The sequence below is a fragment of the Bacillus rossius genome, chromosome 1 (assembly GCF_032445375.1).
Source record: "Bacillus rossius redtenbacheri isolate Brsri chromosome 1, Brsri_v3, whole genome shotgun sequence".
Taxonomy (NCBI): domain Eukaryota; kingdom Metazoa; phylum Arthropoda; class Insecta; order Phasmatodea; family Bacillidae; genus Bacillus; species Bacillus rossius.
Window position 1 is genome coordinate 146,675,651 of NC_086330.1, and position 21,807 is coordinate 146,697,457.

At 33.5% G+C, this 21,807-nt stretch overlaps 1 protein-coding gene across 1 annotated transcript in view; it reads right to left on the reverse strand.

The window, feature by feature from the left end:
* The window catches only part of LOC134546258 (E3 ubiquitin-protein ligase UHRF1-like), an 85,296-nt gene extending 64,108 nt beyond the window's left edge, over positions 1 to 21,188 (reverse strand). Inside the window, exons 1-5 of the mRNA XM_063388958.1 lie at positions 20,867 to 21,188; positions 19,070 to 19,210; positions 13,609 to 13,644; positions 12,880 to 13,019; positions 10,356 to 10,690 (exon numbers count right to left, since the gene is read on the reverse strand). Coding sequence (XP_063245028.1) covers positions 10,356 to 10,690; positions 12,880 to 13,019; positions 13,609 to 13,644; positions 19,070 to 19,210; positions 20,867 to 21,016 — 802 coding nt within the window. The 5' untranslated portion in view covers positions 21,017 to 21,188. The remainder of the gene's footprint in view (positions 1 to 10,355; positions 10,691 to 12,879; positions 13,020 to 13,608; positions 13,645 to 19,069; positions 19,211 to 20,866) is intronic.
* Between the last annotated feature and the right edge of the window lie 619 nt (positions 21,189 to 21,807).

Below are 21,807 nucleotides of genomic sequence, written 5' to 3' on the forward strand. Positions count from 1 at the left end.
GAGAGAGGAGAGAGAGAGAGAGAGGAGAGAGAGAGAGAGAGGAGAGAGAGAGAGAGAGAGAAGAGGAGAGAGAGAGAGAGAGAGAGAGAGAGAGAGAGAGAGAGAGAGAGAGAGAGAGAGAGAGGAGAGAGAGAGAGAGAGAGAGAGAGAGCGCGTTGACACCAGTCCCCCGCCCACTTCCTTCGCTTCCTCGTCCCAGCAGCTACCTGCGAGTCATCCGAGCCAGCTTAGCAACGTAGCGTGATGGGAGCGGTGGTGTTTAGTCCTGTCAACTGTCAAAATTACTTAATGGTCATAGTCCGTTCCTGCCAGCCTCCCTCCCTCCCTCCCTCCCGACCTCGTACCAGTTGTGACGATACAGCGCTTCATTATATTCCATCTACACAGCAGAGTTTAGCTGCTTGTGTCGTTTCAGATGGTACAGTATGCCACAAAAGTTCGCTTTTAGTTGGAAGAGTATTTAATTTAAGTATTTTCCTGACACATCACCACACATCAATGTAAATAATCATTTGTTTCATAAGTAATTACTTAACAGGTATCACAAAATGTTAGTAAAATTTATTTATGGGAAAAAAAGTTATAATTTTTTTCCTTTGGAATTTGTTGCAAAAATCGTGGTGCGCACTATACACGAGGGCGCGCTATACACAAGTAAATACGGCAGTAATTGAAAATTGTATACCTAAACTATATTATTACGGTAACGGAAATAGCACAAACATAAGATAAACTACGCTGCATTTTGTCAATTAGCATAACTACTCAGATCATTTCCAACCTTCAATAATATAACATTGTAGAAAAAACGTAACTTTTTTTAAATGGTGTCTTTTATACAAACACATTTTATTGAAAACATAGGAAGGATTAATTTAACAGAGAATTAGACAGATGCAAACTTACGTGTGTGGTTTTTGAGGTTATTTGTCTCTATTTTATATGAGGTGTATACACTATGCACTTATTATTTATAATTTTATAAATACACATGTGATTTTTTTTAATACATAGGCCTATTTAATTTTTTAAAATAAATGTGTCTTTTTTTAATAACATGTGGTGAAGTATAGTGTGGACTGGGATTCGAAATTCGATGACAAACACTCAGGATTCGAACAAGGATGCTGATTCGACCAAAATGTGGATTCGTCCCATCCCTAGTGTGTGTGTGTGTGTGTGTGTGTCTCTGTGTGTGTGTCTGTGTGTGTCTGTGTGTGTGTATATATATTTTATCTTACCGAGATAGGCCTTTATCGTAAGTCCTTTAGTTTCTTCCCTTTGGAGCACAAATCATAAAATTAAGTTCACTTTAGAGCATGTCATAACTATCAGTTCAGAAAAAAAAATATCACTTCTTGCCAATGTAGTTCAATTTGCTAATTATGAGTTAACGTTAATATGTACACATAACTAAGTTATCAACTTACTTAATTTTACCAAGGAGAGTAAAAGTAGGCATTCTAAAGTCTATTTTACCAAGGAGAGTAAAATTGGCATTCTTAAGTGTTATCCTATCTCATCTGTCGCCAGCTCACACCTCCCTCCTCCCCTAGGTTCAGGAAGCCGCAAACAAGAGAGGACTAAAGTGACATAAGTGACAAACTTTACAGGCAGATAGTATAGTTTTTCAACAAACTGGAGTTTCAGGCAGCAGTAATCAACAGCATCTACAGAGCATGTAGTTTGTAAACTAACCTGTTCCCATCGCTCTTAATTTACTTTCTTCCAATGGCAAAACACAAGTTTTGCATTTATAATTCAGCAGTTTAGACAAAAATTAGGGCTGTTTCGAAATTGATACATGTATCCTTAGGAATGGTGATTTTTTGTTTTCGCTTAATAGATGCGAAAATATGCTTAATTATATTTTTTTCACTATAAAATGTGAAATCTAGACTATTCCAAGATAAATGCGAAATCAAGGTAAAAAACGTAGATTCGTCTTCACTCTACACAATTTATTTACTGAATGTATTTCGTTTCAGTTCAGTATCAAAAGAAACCATTATTTTATGGCATATTCAGCACTAGTATCTTATTGTCACGTCATTCACAACTATTGTTCGTAAATATTGAATGAAGAATGGCCATACGTGCCTCGCGATTGTAAACAAAGCAAAGAACAACTAGCTGGAAGATTGTCAGTCATCTTGCAGAGTCAAGTTTTTAGGCCACCATATTGCGACATCTCTGCTTCGCCGCGCTAACAATTGTAAGTCCCATTTTCTGGCTGTGTTTCACGTGAAAGCCGCGTTCTTGTGTAGTTTGTGGAAGGTGGTGTGTTTACAAATACATGCATACTCGTGAATGTGTTGTATACTGTTATTTCTCGTGGTAAAAATGGGACGAAACATCATTTCCATACAAAAGTGAACAGTTATATGAAAGTGATACGAATATTTTAATGTGCAATTTATAAAATCGCTGTCTGGAGTGGAAAAAAAAAGATGTACTTGAAAAGCACATTAAATCTGAGGGACATCAGGCTGCAAAAAAAAGATTCACAGAGAAGTCGGATGAAGGAAAAAAGTCAGTAAAATGGCAAGCAACGGTTTCTGGCATGATCGAAAACCAAAAGAAGGCGAATATTGAAAAAAAGAGTTTCATTCACGACACAGTAAACGTGTTTGGAACCGAATATACCTCTCCACAAGTTGGATCACCCAGCCGTTCAGGAATACAGTCAAACCTCATTAATACGAATCCGCTTAGTACAAAATTCCCGTTTATGCGAAGTACTTTCACAGTCCCGGAAAATAAAGTATGATTTCCTATGTTATTCAGTACTTTTAATACGAAATACGGTTAATATGAATTACGAAGTTGTTTTGATCCCTCAAGTAGCTGTTAACGTGTATAAGTAAATGGTTAATACGAATTTCACCGCCGAAGTCTAAAGTAAATCGTCTTCATAACCATCATGTAAACAAACGTTTCTCCAAAGATACATGTATGTATCCTACAGCGCAAAATGGTCGAAAAACAAGATGAAAAGTTCAACTCTAGTGGTGATGTTAGTAACTAAACTAGAAAAGATGCCATGTTGTAAACAGAAAACGAAAAGGAAAGAACTCTATACCTTATTAATATTAGTTGTCGGAAGTGTACATACGTAGAAGTTTAAACAATCTATGGAAAAAAGTTCTGATATTTTCCATTGTTCACGCACGTGTATCTTAACCTCAATTTAGAGTGTTTGTTGTTTTGTAATATGACTGCGAAACGTAAACGCAACGAACTTACATTGCAAGTTAAAGTTAAAATTATCGAAGAAGTAGACAACGGAGAGAGAACGAAAACTGAAATTGCGAGAGAACTTAACATCCCGCAATCGTTGTTGTCGACAATATTAAAAAATCGTGAAAAGATTGAATCTGCTTTTGTGAGTTCGTGCAGATTATCAACAAGAAAAAGAATGCGAGGCCAAAAACATCAAGAAATGGAAGCTACATTGTTGCAGTGGTTTTAAGAAATGTGTGCAGCAAACTTGCCAATTTCTGGACCTATGATTCAGAAGAAGACTGACTACCTAGCATTGAGGTTAGGAATTTCAGACCAAGTTCAGCAATGGTTGGCTACAACGGTTTAAGGATCGCAACAATCTTGTTGGCAGAACTATGTGTAGGGAGTCGGCAGCAGTATATATGACCAAAGTTAAATGTGGTAAACAATGCCTATAAGAAAAAGATAGTGCAAACAAGAATTGATGCTTTTTTTTAAACCAAATGTTTGAATTGAAAATGTGTCATGAATGCAAGTTTATTGAAGTTTGTATTATGATTTATTCTGTAAGTGTTGCATTGTGTTTGTTTTCTTCAGTGTTTACATATTGTCATGCATGTAGTGAAGCCAGCTTATACTACCAACGGTGTGTATAATTTTCTTTATAATTGGAAAGATAGGCATTTAAATTTCAATCAATTTTTTTTGTCATGATATCCCAATAGTTTGGTTAATACAAACCCTCGTTATTACAAAGTGCTAAAATATGGTCCCTTCAGGTTTGTAATAATGAGGTTTGACTGAATTTTTCAAAGTGTCATGTAAACTATGCTTTCACTGACTACAAATTGTATGGTTATTTTTTTGTGTGGATCATGTCAGTAAATTTTCAAATGCAAAGGTCTGTCATGTAGTTCTAAAATCTTACTGAAAAGATGAGAATAGGCATAAACTAAGCAGTTGGCCAGAACTATTACGATAACTTGTTTTGTGTCTACATCTAGATGAAAATGTTAAAACTTTAGTATGCTTACTACAGTTTTCAGTTTACTTAATGCAAAATAAAATATGAAAGTAGTGACAACATAGGCCTACTCTGTTTTATAGTTTAAAGTGGATGTTGAAATTTATACTGTGTCACAGTTTAAGTAACATTGTAATTGTTTGACAGGAATGTGCCTGGTTCCGGAGACTTGCCTGGTGCAAGCACACGGAGAAGCAATTATGTGCCAGTTTGTGGAGAAGAGATGAAGCTTAAAATCAAAGCTGCACTAAAAGACAAGCCAGTTGTAATAGTAGCAGATGAAACTTCTGATAACAAAGGCAGGTGCGTATTTGCCATTTTATTTAGGACCATGACACCAACAGCTGAACAAGAGGTTTATTTGGCAAGTTGCTCATTCCTGGAGAAGGCAGATGGAACAACATGCAGTCAGTCTATTATTGACTGCATAAAGGAGTATGGCATTGAGTACAGTTTTGTTTCTGATTCAGCACGCTATATGGGAAAATGTTTCCAAGCATTACAAACCATTGTTGGGGATAATCTGCTACATTTTCAGTGTTTTGCTCACAAACTGAACTTAGTTGGGGACATATTTTTGAAGGAATTACATAGTTTAAACCTACTTGTATCAAAACTTAAGATGGCATTTTTGCACTCCAGGAAATTGAGAAACAAGTACTTAAACTTTATCAAGAAGAAATATCCTTCCCTCCCTTCCCTCTAGTTTCCTGCACCAGAAATAACTCACTGGAACTCATGGTTTAAGGCTGTGCAGTACTTAAACACATACTTCGATGTGCTTGTTGATTTTTTCAACAACCTTGAAGATGAGTGTCACAGCAGCAGTACTCCTAGTGTGACATCAATGTTCCAGGACAGACAATCAGCTGCACAGTTGAAAATAGAGATTTCATTTGTATCCGAGGTTTTATAAAGATTTCAGCATTGATGAACACACTTGAAGGGTCGAAGTATCCATATGGGCACAAAATTTGGGATGAACTCAAAGCTGTTAGTTCTGCATTAGATAGGTATGCTCATGGCTATCTGCCATTAGAAACTGAGAGGTTGGTCAAGGCATGCACTTTCACTAATGTAACCACCAAAGAAAAAATAAAGGAACAACTGAGAGAGTGCATTAAGAAGTGCTCAGCAAAAATGGTTTGCATTTCTATCACAAAAACTCATTTCAGGTTTCTTGGCTGTCAAGATCATACAAATTTTGAGAATTTTGAAATGTCAGGTAAAATTAATTAATATTTTCTGAAAGAAATGCAAACCATTTCTTGAAGTAGCCAGTGGCATAGCAGTTAATCCTAAAAAGTTTCAGTTCTGCAATAAATTAAATTCTCCTTATTTGTACAACCCAAAAAGGTTAAAAATGTAACTTTGGTAGCTAATTATGCAAAAAGTATGCAACTATATATATTTTTCATTTCGTGAAAGTTAAACGATTGAAAATGTCTAAAAGTTGATCAGTGATTAATATAAATCTAAAATCATGACCTGGAACGGGACATACGCCCTTAAATTAGGATCATTCAGCTTTTCCAAAGGAATGTTGGCTTTTGAGAAAGTCTCAGTAGTTTTAACTGCAAGATTTTCAACTGCCAATTTCCTCCTTTTTGCACTATGTAGGTTGGCAAGTACAGATGTTTGAATCATACTTTTATTTTCAGAAGAGTTTTGCTTTTTCGAAAGGTTGATGTGTTTTTGTAATTTTGTGTTTTTGTATGTTTTATCACGGCATCTTTCTTTTCATATGAAATTACACAGTTACATATGAAATTACACAGTTACAAAAACGGCACATAAGAGTTTGAGAATCAGAGGCATAAAGTCCTTCACTTTTGAACTCGGCTGCTCGTTGCTGTACATGCACCGTTGGTTTCGGCATCGTGGACGCAAAAATAACACACAATGAAAACCTAGTCCTGGTACATAATATTTTGAATCTTTATTTCTAGGTCATTTTAACAGACCATGAGCTTGTTTCTAGATAGTAGAACAATTGCTACCACTGCTGTTTATAAAGAAAAAAAAATTCTTTCTGTAAGTACTATCATTTTACCGTATTTGCCAACGAGTGAAAAAAGTAAACAAAACGTTTGCCCACAGAGTAGATAACATCCGCCTACAGTACAACCGTACTAACGTCTGCATTCGTGCTCCAGTCCTTATGTAACAAAATACCTCAAATGGATTTATAAAAAATTTATAAAAAATATCAACTCCACATCCATTGCCACTCTGCAGTACGCATAATACAAAACTAAAACAAACACCAAACATCCAAGGAACCAAGAGCTAGTCCAGCTAGTTGGTTTTGTGTCTGTGCAGAGTGCGCGCATGTTGTCTAACTTCGATAGCTGGATCGCATACACCGTGCGTACTCTGTCTCGTGTGAAAAGAACTACATTCAATAGCTCGGCACGCACGTTGCCATGCAGTGTTTGTGGCAAATGGCGATAATTACGCTTACGTGATTTGGTTCTGCTTCACGACTTTTATTTTCATTGTAATTGATACTAAGAACGGGTTGCGTAATTATACGGTACTTTAAGTAATTGCCTAATTGGTTTAATATTAAGTAAATGGCAGTCAAAGTGTACTAATGAAATTGAAATAAAAAAAATAGAACACCAAACAAAATGCTAAAATTCACGTTTTTAGCACAAAAGACCGAAATTCACATTATTCAAAATAAAAGGCCGAAATTCGCGTTATTTTTCGCTTTATAGCAAATGCTATTTTTCAGGTCTCTATTTATGACATATTAAAATTAAAGAACATTATTTAAAAAAAAAGTATGTTAAATTTTGTTTGTTTTTTTTTGTTTGTGTTATGTTTTTTTTTTTTTTTTTTTTTTTAAAAAAGATTACAAAGCAGCTTATCACCAAAGGAGCCGGAAACTCATAGTTTGATGTACGAGTGTAGTCAGAAAAAGAGATTGATCGTTACCTGAGCACACCACTCTGCTCACTCAAGCATTCATGTGCAGAGTACTGGAGTTCCTGCAGGATCAGTTTATTCAGAGCAAATATTTTCTCAAGCAGGGTTGATTGTAACTGACCACAGGTCATCTCTGCTGCCAGATCATGTGAATCAGTTGATTTTTTTGAAGTGTAATCTCAAGCACTCCTAAATACAGTTACTTTTCAGGAGCAAAATCAGAATTTGTTAATATGTACAGTAGAACCCGTTTATAGTGAACCCGCCTATAATGAATTCCCGTTTATTGTGAATTTCCGTCTCGGTCCCGGCAAAATGATGTAAGGTTATGTATTAATTTATTGGATATAGCGCACAACTTTTGTCAATGTTGATACGTTTTCCCGTGTACCACGAACAAATTTTGCCGACATAATGTGCACATTTATCTCAAATATTTTCATATACCGTATTGGTCCGAATATAAGGCGACCATTTTTACATAAACGAGAGATGCAAAAATTGGAAGTCGCCTTATTTTCGCACCCAAGACGTCAGAACCGCAAACATTAGTTCCAAGCTGAAAGCTACAGTAGAAACATTGTTTAACAAAACGTTCACAATTTTTTATATTAACTAAAACTTTGTTACCTCACACGGGGAAAAACCATAAATCCACCTAATATTGCAGTAATTGACAATTGTTTGAAGTTGAAAATTAAAATATTTGTTCTTGAGTAAAAACGTGAATGTTGAAGCATCTCAAAATGGCAACCTTTTATTTCACAATTCATATTTGTACTTTGTGTACAATCGCGTGTTAACATTTACGGTAATTTTTCTTCAGATTTTTAACGGAAATATTTGTACTAAAACATCACAGTTATTTTCAGAACGATTGTTTACGTTTACAAACATTTCGGATGTAATGTTTGGAAATTCACGGCTGCCAACTGTCTTTCCACAATATTTCTTTGTTGTAAAACGAACATTGCTGAACACGCACGAAGACGCCATATTAATAGGAATTTGGTACGTTGCTTCAAAAGCTATTTTAATAATCCACTCTTTATTTATGTAAAAACCTTTCATAATTATAATAGATTATTCTTTCAAATTCATAGAACAGACTCTCTCTGTCAGAGAGTAATATGGACAAATATACGCGGTCACGTAACCGAAGTTATTCTTGGCCGTATGCTTCATCATGTCAGCTAGCCACTTGTTTTGTTCCGGCAAGATGCATTCTTTGTTTGCTTTTTTTACGTTTAACACACTACTAAATAGTAATACGCCTTGTTCTGTGGTAATATGTAGCTTAAGTCAAACGGAAAGTTAAATGCTGTATTTTAAGAGGGATTAATAGCCATTGTAAAAATTTTAAATTCGTAGATACAGTAAACTGTGAAAAATGAACAATCACACATTGGTGGAACGGCGGGGAACGAGCCCTAGACAAATAAACAGCTCTGAAGATGACAATTATGCAGCTTCATTAGAGTAAACATACGAAAAGATTTCTAGTGTAATACTTAAAAATGTAAATATTTTCTAATTGTTTTCTTTTGACTTTTAGGGTAGGCCATTCAAACTTATTTTAAATAAGTAATGTGATAAATATAAATTAATTGTTATACATAAATGCAAAAACAATTTAGCAACACAAAATGTATGTCTAATGAATTTTCACATTAATTTATACCAAAAATTATTTTTACATTTGTTTGGCCTCCTGAAACTGCAGGTCGCCTTATATTCGGGGTCGCCTTATATTCGGGCCAATACGGTAATTGCAAGTATTCTCATAAAACGTCTATTCTGGATCACATTAACGTTTTTCTCCGCAATATGCTACTCGATTGTCCACTGTTCATATTATAAACAAGTCGTAATCGAGTGGCCTCGGTAGGCTACGTGTAGCCAGAAATGGTGCTCAGTTTGGTGAAAATAAATAATTTTCCCTGCATAGTTAAAGAATGGGCGAACGCGTGTACATTTAATAAGTTATCAAAATTAAACATAAATTACCGCCACACAAATACGTATGTACATTATAGCAGCAAATTCAATATTTTTACGTCTCATTTTTATCGTTCACGTTTCGGACATTTTGATCGAGTAAGGTTCGTAAGACTACCACTAGATAGAACTCTGGGGACTAAATTTTTCCATAGAAAGTAAGAAATTTTCGTTCCAGCTTTAGCAACTGCAATACTAAATGATACGTAGTGATCTTTGATGCGCCAGACTCGTTATTTTTCGTTTATTTACTTTTGACGGTAAAAAGAATTTCATGTTATTAAGCTGAAAATGTGCTTCAATAAGAAATACGTACATAAAAAAGGGTGAAAAACGCGTTAAAAAACGTAAGGCATTATCTGTGCGAGAATTGCACATCCACATTAAGTACAATATTAAACAAGCCGAACAATCTTCTTTCTCAAGCTGCGAATACGTCACAGAGGATTAAACGCCTGAAAAAAGGAAATTACGCCGATGTCGAAGAACCATTAATAGAAAGTTTGTACATGTGTAGTGTATTAAAAATAATATCTGCATTTGCTCATAAAACTGTTGCTTTGAGTATTTTCATTCGTTCTTTTCTTGGCTTAGGCCTATGTGTAGTAAAGATTATGCTTTTGAGTATGTATTGCCAATATAAAAGTTTTCCCAGATATAAAGTTTCCCTTCTATAGTGAACATATAAACTACTCCCTTCAGATTCATTATAACAGGGTTCTACTGTAAATAAAATAAACACAATTGATTAAAAAATGTCTAGCATATTACAATTTAACATACATTTTACTTAAAATTTTAACTCTTTGTAAGAAAACAAATAAAAATTGAGAGTATCGGTTTTGGTATCGGCAGTGGTATCGGAAACAGTGGTGTTATCGGAGTATCGGAATCGGTATCGGAAATTGAGGTATCTGTAGTAAAAATCATTGTATTATTTCAGGTACATACAGTATAAGGTTATCGTTGTGTCTAATTAACTACAATGAAATAAACATGGGGGTTAAGATCATATAATACTTGAGATACCAAACAATTTCAGTGGTTTTGAATAGGTTGCACAAACATTATATTGTGTTTTTCGACAATTTTCAATATAAACTACTAAAATGAACTTTAAGCTACCTTAATGCCAGAGGCAGCACAAGTGCAGCTACTATCAATGACAACTCACGGGGTTTGGTGTCAGTTTTCATGAGACTCAGTTCCTCCTCAGTCATTTCCGAGCGTGGCTTGGGCACGACGACCTTGAGGAACTCCAGGGAGGGGGGTCTGACGTCGTCGAGGTAGTTGTCCTCGGTGATGTGCAACGTGCCCACCACCTCCTTCTTCGACTTGGTCAACACCACCTTGGCGACGGTGTAGTCGAACCAGAACCCCGCACTCGCTGGCTCCTGGATGTTGTAGTTCACTAGCACTCGGTCGCCTGGGTTCAGGTCTGCAATCTCCACTGGGTCCCTGGCGCGAGGCCGTATTGTGGACGTCTCTGTCAAGTCCAGCTCCCCGAACCTGCCAGCCAGAGTGGGAGTCGGAACCATTTTATAGGTAGCTGGGAAAATCCTAATTCTAGCAGAGGATTTTAAAGTTAGTGACATTTAGATTCACCACCAAGATATTGTTCAAAGAGGATGCCTACAAATACCTGGTATACCAGTTTCTGGACTTTTTAATTTAAATAATTGTAAAAATACTTTTTTTTTATCTCAGTTTTTTTGTATATAATATTCATAACTAAAAACAATATTTTATATATATCATTCACAGAAAAGTCATAAAAAATCTTCAGGAATAAATTCCACCAGATTAGGAACAAAAGTATGTTTAATGTGCTAGTATAAATTGAAATGAGGCATCAAAAAACAAACGCAAGCTAGCTAAAGGGCTCTTGGAAATTTAAGTCGTAATCTTCAAGCACCAATGGGACTCTTTTGTGAATATGTGAACCGTCCTTTAATTTCATTAACTTTTTGGGACTTCCTTGACCTGTAGACACCCTGGTGAATATGGAAAAATACAACCTTGAGGAGTGATGTCAAAGAAAATGGAGTTTAAAATCAGTATAGTGCCAAATAACTAAAACTAAACTTAAGACAAACATGAAATAATATACACTAGCTTTTGTTTCATATATTATTCGTAATTTCTAAATGTATTCCACAAAATCCTTGGTATATATGGCCTAATATAGTTCAAACACAGGTCTTAAGCTTATAATTTTAAGTTTATATCAGTATTTAAGCGAGGCGGTGCAGGTAAGATTACTGGGCTTGCATTTCAGAACACCCATATTCAAATTTCATCCTGGCCATATTTATTTTGGTATTCACAATAGATTTATCCTATTTTTTCAGGACAGGCCATGGACAATTGCCTTCCTAACACTTGTGGTTTGCATTACGAAGCACTTCACAACTCACCTTCCCTTATATCATTGCTGCCAACATTCTCGTTATATGAGAAAACTAGCACTACAGACAGAAAACCATTGAAAGTTACAAGTTAACATGCACAGTTAAAAACTTGGAAAAGGAAACAAAAAGGTAAATATGTAGTTGAGCGGTATTTGCGGAAAAAAAAATGTTAAAAATCCGAAAATACCTTTATTAGACGCTCTTCAACTTCCTCTTTTCATTAAAAGTGGCGGAAGTACCTAATAAATTCCAAATATTTTAGAAGGTATCGAATTTTTAAATTTCATCATATGTAGTCAAGCGGTATTTGCGGAAAAAATGTTAAAAGTCCGAAAATACCTTTATTAGATGCTCTTTGACTTCCTCTTTTCATTAAAAGCGGCGGAGATAAGAAATTCCAAATACTTTAGGAGATATCGCCGTTCTTATTTTGCATACAAGACCTGTGTTTATCATTCGACCGCCGCCATTTTTTTATTTTGCCGTGTGTTTGTGAATGCCTAATTAATGAAAATGGTTGATTAGGTCAGGTCAGTTGCATTATAAATACTTTAAAACTAAAGAACCATTGAAATAATTTCATATTATTTCTAATGTACGCTTAGTTTCAAAGTATTTATAATGTAACTGACCTGACCTAACAAACCGGGACAAAGGATTAACAGTAACAACTCACGTAAAATTTTTTTGTTACTTATTACTTGCGCAACAATAAAAAATAAGACTTTAAAATTAGAAACGTTAAAAACTCGCCTAAGTTGGAGGCGGTAATTAAACACCGTTTTAAAACAATAAATGAACTAAATAATCAGGTATTGGTTCATTTGAATTCTGGCCTATCACGATCAATCACGTGACATCATTATCCAATAAAAAAATAGATACTCGTAAACAAGAAACAATGCGGAATGCCACATGAATGCACTGGTATAATTGTGATGAAATTTAAAAATTCGAAATCTCCTAAAGTATTTGGAATTTCTTATCTCCGCCGCTTTTAATGAAAAGAGGAAGTTAAAGAGCACAGAATAAAAGTATTTTCGGATTTTTAACATTTTTTTTGCAAATACCGCCCAACTACATATGATGAAATTTAAAAATTCGATATCTCCTAAAGTATTTGGAATTTCTTACCTCCGCCGCTTTTAATGAAAAGAGGAAGTTAAAGAGCACAGAATAAAAGTATTTTCGGATTTTTAACATTTTTTTTTGCAAATACCGCCCAACTACATATTTACCAACAAAAAATGCCAGGAAAACCTGTCGCTACATGGCAGACTCACTAACCTCTGACTTTCCACAACATAAGTCAGACCCTCCGTGTTGCCCTTGCTGTCTTGTTCATCCTTGTTCTTCCATATGTTCTTTATCTTTCCCTCGACCCAGCCTGTCTCCGGGCTTTCCTTTACGTCAACACAGTCTCCAATCTGCAACAATATCACATTATTTAAGTATTCACAGCCCACCTTAGAAACCTAACACAGGCTTTTGATCATCCTGAGGCCTGTAATTACATCATGAAAAAGCATGAAAACTAGTGATGGGTCAGATCCCGATTTTATCAAATCAGATTCTCAAATTCAAATCTCAGAGAGTATCTCAAATACACCTGTTGAATCCAAATCTAGGTCTCAGGGGTCAAAAATAAAATAATATACAATAAATGAAAAATAGAAACTATGGTGTTGAAACATTATACCCTATAAATGGTTGTTTCACAAATTTAAGTTTCCAGAATCAATAAATACTGTAATTTTATTTATAAAATTACATGTTTAAAATACAATACCTTGGGGATTGGTAACAGGACACATATGACGAAAAAACAATTGGCCTCGTAAACTTAGGTTATCAATGTTAAATTTTTTATTTAATTTAATTTTTCCTTTGAACATTTATCCTTGAATATTGAAGGAAAAATACTAAGGATTTGATGGCATTTGAGGATTTTAAGGGCCCATCCAAAATGAAAAACAATTCATTACGACGAAGAAAATAAACCTGGATTAAACTTACCTCATAATATTTACTCTCTCCCATTTCTTGCTTTACCTGCAAAAAAATAAATAAAAATAAATGCAAGCTATTTAAAGATTGTTTTATCAGTAATAAATGACAGAATGCTATGTAAAGGATACGTAAAGTGTAATGAACAAGAAAATGGTTAGTAGAGGGGTTGGCAGACTTTAGTGTGAGATGAGCCAAATATTAAGTAAACAGATTCTCCAATTTTTAGAGAGCCACAACATGCATTTTCTCTGTATCTACATGGAATTTTAAGGCAATTTTATTTTTTATATGATACATTAAAAAGAATGATTTGTTCACATGAATAGGTAGAGCCAAAGATTGTTAGAATAGCAAATGCTAGTTTTTTCATTGTGTCATAGGTTCAGGAAGAATATTCCACTTATCAAATATGATTTTCTCTATTTAGGGATTTGTTTTGATGAGATATAAAATTTGACTGTGCCGTTTGATTTTGGTCAGCTTTTTTTTTGTGTTGTGGCAGCGCAATGAGTTGTAGAGCCGTAAAATCCTATGAAAAGAGCCGCATGTGGCTCGCCACCGTGGTCTGCCGACCCCTGGGTTAGAACAGAACCCACTTTATAACATTTATCAATTATTTTGAAGCCCAATTTGGTTTTAATAAACAATTTAAAATTTTAATCAACCTTGTTTGTATTGTATTAATGTTTTATTTTACGTGATTTCATAAAAATATGATGATCTATTGCAGTGATGGCCAAGGTCACACTTTTCCTGAACCAGAAGTCATTTTTGAAACTAATCCAAGGGCCAAGCACATAAATTAATATTAAATTACTTGCATTTTTTTTACATTGTATTATTTTATAGAGTAACCAATACGTAGCATGTAATAAAGCAATGAAAATTATTATATTAAAAATATATTTGCAAAAAAGTCCTGTTTTTTTTCGTGTGCTAATTGATACCTGCATGTGATGGTGGCAAGCAACGTTTACTATTCAGTAGAGCGCAGAAAGTGTGTGTGTGATTCGTATCCAACAATTTTGGTATTTTAAAAGCGACCTTTTTATTTATCTATTTATTTATTAGCTCGGCATTATTTTAAAGAGTTTTGCGTTAAACTACGTGTCGGATTTTCGTATTTTAAGTTGATTTGCAACACTAGGAACATGAGAACACGTGAATTTCCTCTTTACCGAGGTTAGATGTTACACATCTCTGATGAGTACTGAAATACTAGTTCACTTAAAAAATTGGTTGTCTGTAAAGTCGGTTTACGGACAATAGTTTAACGTGACAACGTCATAACAAAACATTGATGAAATGATTGATCCAGAAGAAAAGGAAATATCATATTCGGCCTGAGACTGAGCCGTAATAGGTTTTTGCAACCAAACCATTTAGGCATTAAAAATATTATATTATTTGAGGAAGAATTTTTTTTTTAATTTTTCTATTTTTTGTATGATAAAATCTACCTATGCATACTTTTATGAATAAAATTGAATCATTTTTATTGAATTATCACTATTTTGTATGGATACAAAGGAGTGAAATGAAATTTACAATTTAATTAATCAATTTACTTTTATTTTCATTCATTATTCAAATATATTTATTACTTTTGAAATGTTACGTGCGTCGTATTTATTTTTACAAGTACAAAAAAATTCGCACCTGTCGGGATTCGAACCGACAACCTTAAAATTAGAAGATAGTGCCGCTGATCGCTCACCCACGAGGCCATATTGGTTAATTAATAGTTTCAGATCTTATATATACATTTATAAAAATTTTGATCACGGTAGGGGAATAATATTATTTCGTTTTTATAACTCGATTTTATAACAAATACGCATCCCAAATACACCAAACTTATTTATAATGTGTTACAATATTTTTTAAAACATTGTGCAAAAGGTCCCGGCTGTAATTTGAATTATTGTGTGTAACTGTAAAACACCATTGTTGGTTCAAAATGTATTTGAATATTCAACATTACTTTTAAATAACTTTACCGATTGTGCTGAAAATCGGTGGACAATCGTTAAATTACATAATATTAATAATTTAAACGACGAAAATATGATTGAAAAGTCAAATCGATGGTCGTTCCATTCGAGTGGAAGAGAGATGCCACGCATGCGTACAATGAGCAAATAGGACACCTCCGTAGTGGGACATCCGTAGTGGGACACTTTTTCGTGCGTGCAGCCGGCGTTCATCGATATTAGACGTCACGTCAAAAAAAATTTAAATATAAGAAAAAAGCTATGAAACAATAACTATTACAAAAATATATATAATAATGTTTTTGTGATTTATGACTTCATAATAAAGTCTGCTGATAAAATATTCTACATATGCAAACACTAATGGCTAATATGCAACAATTTATCTGATAATATTTCTATGTTGAAAGATTCTTCAGACAGACCATAGAATAAATTTACACGGGCTGCCAGTTATGCTGAATGACACAAAATAAATATATTTAACAGGTGCACACAACATTTGCATCACGAACTACCTACTATACTACGGAATTACTTTTAACTTCATTCCCATTAGGGTCATTCTATTAAAACAAGCAATATTGTTGTCTCTCGGGCCTACGTAGTTCTTCCGATTAAATAAAACCATTAAAAAAAATTTACAACAATGAACATCCTATTCACTATATAAAATAACATTAACATGTAAAAAATATATTCACATTAAATTTGTTTATAGTTTTTATGTTTAAAAAAGTCATTGTCCTGGCTGTCACTGGTCATGTTTTATTGAATTGTTTTTTATTTAACCTTAAAAGAAAATAATTTTTTTGTTATATGTAATTTTATTAATATATTATAGATTTTGAACTATTACTTAGTAATAATTGAGTAAGTGTTGCCACATCAAAAGACTACTGTAATTGAAATTTAATAGTTGTCTCCAAGAATATCATCATTGTCCTGGTATCATTTGATTCATTCATTTTAGCAAAGATAGGTAGCAGCACAATTTGAGAGGATTTAGCCATCTATTGGTGTAAGTATCAACTTAAAGGAAATATGTTCATTGAAGTTTGTTTGGAATAAATTATTCTTACATTGACAAAGAAGAATAAGTGTTTGACTGTTTATGCTTTTTAACAGTCATTTTCCTGGGCAATGAGTCTGACCACAGGTATGTAATAAAATAATGTTTGTTTTATTTTTAAGTGTGTAATATCAATCATAAACAGGCCATATAATATTTAACCTCAAAAATTTTGGAGGGAACAATATATACTTTACTAAAGTCTGTTTCATCATTGTCTTGGTCATCATTGTCCTGGCTATAATGAGGCAAGACAATGACAACATGGCAGGACAATGATGTTATTTGCATACTAGGTAGTATTTATCTCGTGATTTTTGTTCACCACCACATTTTATCACAGATGTCAATATTCAGACAGTTATAAAGGAAATGGTACATTATTTCCCAGATATTAAGACGACTAAAATAATTATGGCTTTCAAAATGCAAAATATTTTATGCCTATTTAAAGGCACGTAAATACTATTTTTATTTTACCTCAACTCAACAATATATTTACTAAGCTTAACTATGTAATGAAATGGAAATTAATGGAGGCTAGGTCATAGTGAAAAAAAATAGTACTACTACTTCATGTGACAAGCACTAACATAGCTAATTATTCACAGTGCTGTCGTTGTGACAGTACTTCGAATGATTTCTTGTCTCGTGTCATTTTTAATTCTGTTCCATTTAAAACAAATTCGGATATGTTAATTAATATTGTTTTTGAACAGGTCACATTCACATTTGAAATACTCATCTGTTCTTTACATACTATGTAAATGCATTATAAAATATTTAAATATTTTCAGGTTTGAAGAGCAGCAAACATAATGGGTAAAATTAAACAATCAAATGATGAAAGGTTATTGAAGAAAAGACTTGCAGAGAAGAAGTGCCAAGAGAGAATAAAAAAATGACTCAGGACGATTGTTACAAGAAAAGTTAAAAAGACATGCTAAATATGAGAGACAAAAGAATTGTCAAGCCTGTAAGCAAAATGACGAGAGAGCAGAGATTCACACGCAAAAAATTGAAAGAAAGTTCTAAATGTTACAAAAAAAACTATGGCCAGTAAAATCATTAATGAAGTATACTTTTATAGTGACTCACCCACTACCCAGTATAGGAACAAGACCAATTTTTATCTTATGTCAAAAGTGTTGCCAACTATTTCTACAAATGTACGGTTCAGTTGCTGGAACTTCTCTGAAGCAGGACACGGGAAGGGTGCTCCTGATGGAATAGGTGGAGTTTTGAAAAGAACAGCAGATCGCATAGTTGCAGAAGGAAAAGATTTACCTACATTTTAACATCTATTTGCTGCACTTTACAAAGAATGTCCTGGTATCCTTCTATTTGAGATTAAATCAGAATTTATTGATTCCATTCACTCAAAATTCCTGTCTGAGAAGACGTTGATCCCTTTCAAAGGCACCATAAAGGTTCATCAAGTGATCCACGGTTCCAATGAACCAGAAACGTTACACTTTAGATCACTAAGCTGTCTATGTCCCACATATGAAGGATGATGCACTCATGGATATTATCTTGGCTCACAAAAAATGAATGGCCAGTTTACTACAGATGAAAGTAAATGCAGTGATTCTGCAAAACAAACTCAAGGTAAACTGCAAAATATTTTACTGTCAAATATTTTTTTAATTCAATCATAACTTATCAATTATCAAAACTGTGTGATATGTTTAAGATATTATTACCAACATCCAACCTGGTGAATGGGTTGTTGTCTCATATGAAGGCAAGCAGTATCCTGGTGAAGTTCTGGCAATATCAGAACATGCGTGTGAAGTGAATGTCATGATTCCAGCCACTGATTCAACATTTAAATTCCCCCCCCCCCCCTCATAAAGACATATTTAATTACGCCTTTCACAATGTTAAAAAGAAGATTGGACATCCAGTACCATGTGGCAATCGTGATTCTCAATTCACATTCAGTGACTTTCCTTTCTGAAATTCTGAAATTGTATTACTCTTTATTTTATTGCTTTTTAATGTATTTACTGTTATACTCAAGCATATATCTTTAGTCCACTATGAGATGAACTAATTATTTTTTTTAGTAGGTACATAACTTATTTACATTTTATTTCATGGATGTGCTAGGACTATCAGAGTTTTTTGTATGTTGTTATCATTGTCCTGGCAGCAGTGTCATTGTCCTGGTACACAATTTTTAAAATATAATTTTTTTTGTATGTAAATAGTGAAATTATTTATTGCTCATAAGCTTATTTTGTTATGAAGGTTAAGTAAAAAAATATCAATCCATAAAAACAAAATAAATATGACTTTTATTCCAAAGATTTTCTCCATCTGAATATTGCTTGTTTTAATAGAATTACCCACTAGGAGCCTAACTAGGCCATGGGTAGAATAACTTAATATTTACCTTAGGTGTATTACTGTCTTCAGTTGTAGATCTTTCAGAGTCGCTTGGTGATGGCGCAGGCGGTCCACTGACCATCTCCATAACTTGGACAACATCATTCAAGTTGATCTTATAGTCTACGAGCAGATGAGAGTCTTCCAACTGGGGAGGAGGGGAGGAAAGCAGATATTTATGGCCTTGTTTAGAAAGTCAAAACATATAGAAAAAACTATCACATCACATCTTTGAAACTATCATTCATCTCTGCCCTGAAATCTGTACAGCAAAGTTGAAAAGATCCTTTCTACTAACCCCTACACAAAACATTTTACAATGTGATTACATTCATATCAAGATTATATAGATGGTGTTCTAGTTCCTTCAATGCACATTTTGACGCAACCTCAAACATTATAGTGTTTTCCAGTTATCTTTCATACGGGTAATTATTTTTACTTTAAAAGTTCCAGGATGAAAACAAAATGCATGTACTTATATAAGTGCTTCAAAATTTTACTTCTTTTTGGTTTAATAAACAAAAATATTTGGCATCACAATGTATGTAGAGGCTTTACATACACATATAACATTAGGAACCCTGTATTAACTGAACTTTATGCATTATAAATTGATTTTTTTTTTTTTTTTTTTTAAAAAGAGTAATTCAAACACAAAATCTACATATTGTAATTCATCATCCAACAGTGAGTTATCCATCTCCAAGATTGTTCTTTTTCAATGTTTCCCTTATTTTCAAGAGAACTTTTGTGTGATATCTCGTATCCTCGCAGTATGGAAGTTATCTCAGGCCCAAATGCAGTCATATTTTGAAAACCATAAATCCTATCAACATACATCCAAGAACTTTTCTTCAGATAATTTAATGTAGAACCTATTGGTTATGGGAAATTTTAATGTAGCTTTAACCATTTTCATTAAATATTGAAAAAATCACGATTGGGGACCCAATAGAGGGAGGAAGGGGGAGGAGGAATTCAGTTACTGACGTGTTTCTACTTTTACATTATAGCACATATATATAAGCTACATGCATGCCAAATCTCATGCTTTCTGCCAGAAGGGACCATACCTTTATATTTTTGAACTAAAAAGCTGTACTAAATACAATTTAACAGAACCATTAAAGATAAATGTTAATTATTTAAATTAGCAGCTTCTACATATAAAAAAAAAATATTTCAAAAATATTTCAACTATTGTGGTGGTTGTTTTTAGTTGCCTGCAAACGGTTTAGGACATAAGTGGTATATTCATGTACGTACTTCCTTAGCACCAGGTTAACTTGGCGTGTGCTTGTTTTGGTATTAAATGTGTCAACAGTGGTAATTTATTAATTATGTTGTGTACATAACTGCAATTATAAAGAATATGTATTTAGATTAAGTGTATTTGAATTAAAAAATTGTACAATAATTAGTATTATTGCAGATTTTTGTTGTTTGTATCTGAAGAAGTATTATTTATTTTTACGAATGGAGGCAAAATCGTCCTATTGAATTTGTTGTTCAATTCATGTCACATTGGTACTTTTTTAACCTAGTAAATATTATCTATATTTGTTTTCAAGGTAACCAAAATGTTCTGATCTGGGCATTTTATACGTATATACTTATTTGTTGAGGTGTCATTTGTAGCCGAAAAAATGAAATTCATTGTACACAATTCCTAAAAGCAGTCTAAGGATAACAAATTGATTGATTAAAAAGCAAATTATCCATCCCTGGATCATAAATAAAAAAAACTGAAAGGATAAATGACATGTCTAAAGAAAAAATACATGAAAACTCAATGTAATACCTGTTTCCCTCTAAAAAAAAGTCGCTGTTTCTTGCGATCAATTGACAAGCTTTTTTCGATTTTTCCTTTGAGGTCACGGATCGTGTACGCTTTAGATGTTTCGACAACGGCTTTTTTCTTAGAATCAATTGTTCTCACTTCGATAAACATTTTAATAAGTTTCAATTAATTCAACTTCACACAAACCACAAAAATAAATAGAACAATTTATTCTAATTAAGCGAAAACACAACGCAAATCTCCACCATTTGTGATGAGCTATGTAATGGCGCCAAAGTTCACACGAATACCAACAAAAACCTAAAACGCGGGAGATAAGCCTTTACCCAATTTTATCATAAAAATTAATGATTGATTATCATACACAATAAACTATGAAGTCTCTTCCAAACATTGTTCTCATTCATATAAACAAACCAAAATTGTTAAAAAAAGTCTACATTTTAAATAATTCTCCAAGAAAAAAAAAAGATCCAGTTATTATTTTTTAAACCAAATAAATAAGGTTACTTTAAAGCAACGACAAATACTATCACAATATATAAAATATTATTTTTTTGTATGACATTGATAAAATACAACACCGTTTAACCAATGAGGTTAAGAAAAACCACGGCATGCTTTGACGTAATTGAAATAACTTTAAAACCACACCATTGCCATATTGATACGCCCAACATTTTGCGAAAATATTACTTGGATTATGTCTGATTATGATCAGTAAGGATGAATTAGAATCTCCGTCGTTTAAAACATTAATTTTCATTTAAAAAAAACAAAGTAAGCTCAAATTGTTTCTACACTGAATTCGGGTCACTTAAAAAAAAATTGGATTATAATTAATATAGAAAAAACAATTGGTTGATGGAAAATCAAAACACCTTAATGCGATTAGATTGTAATCATGGAGACATGGTCACCTCCTGGTTTGACCGATAGAA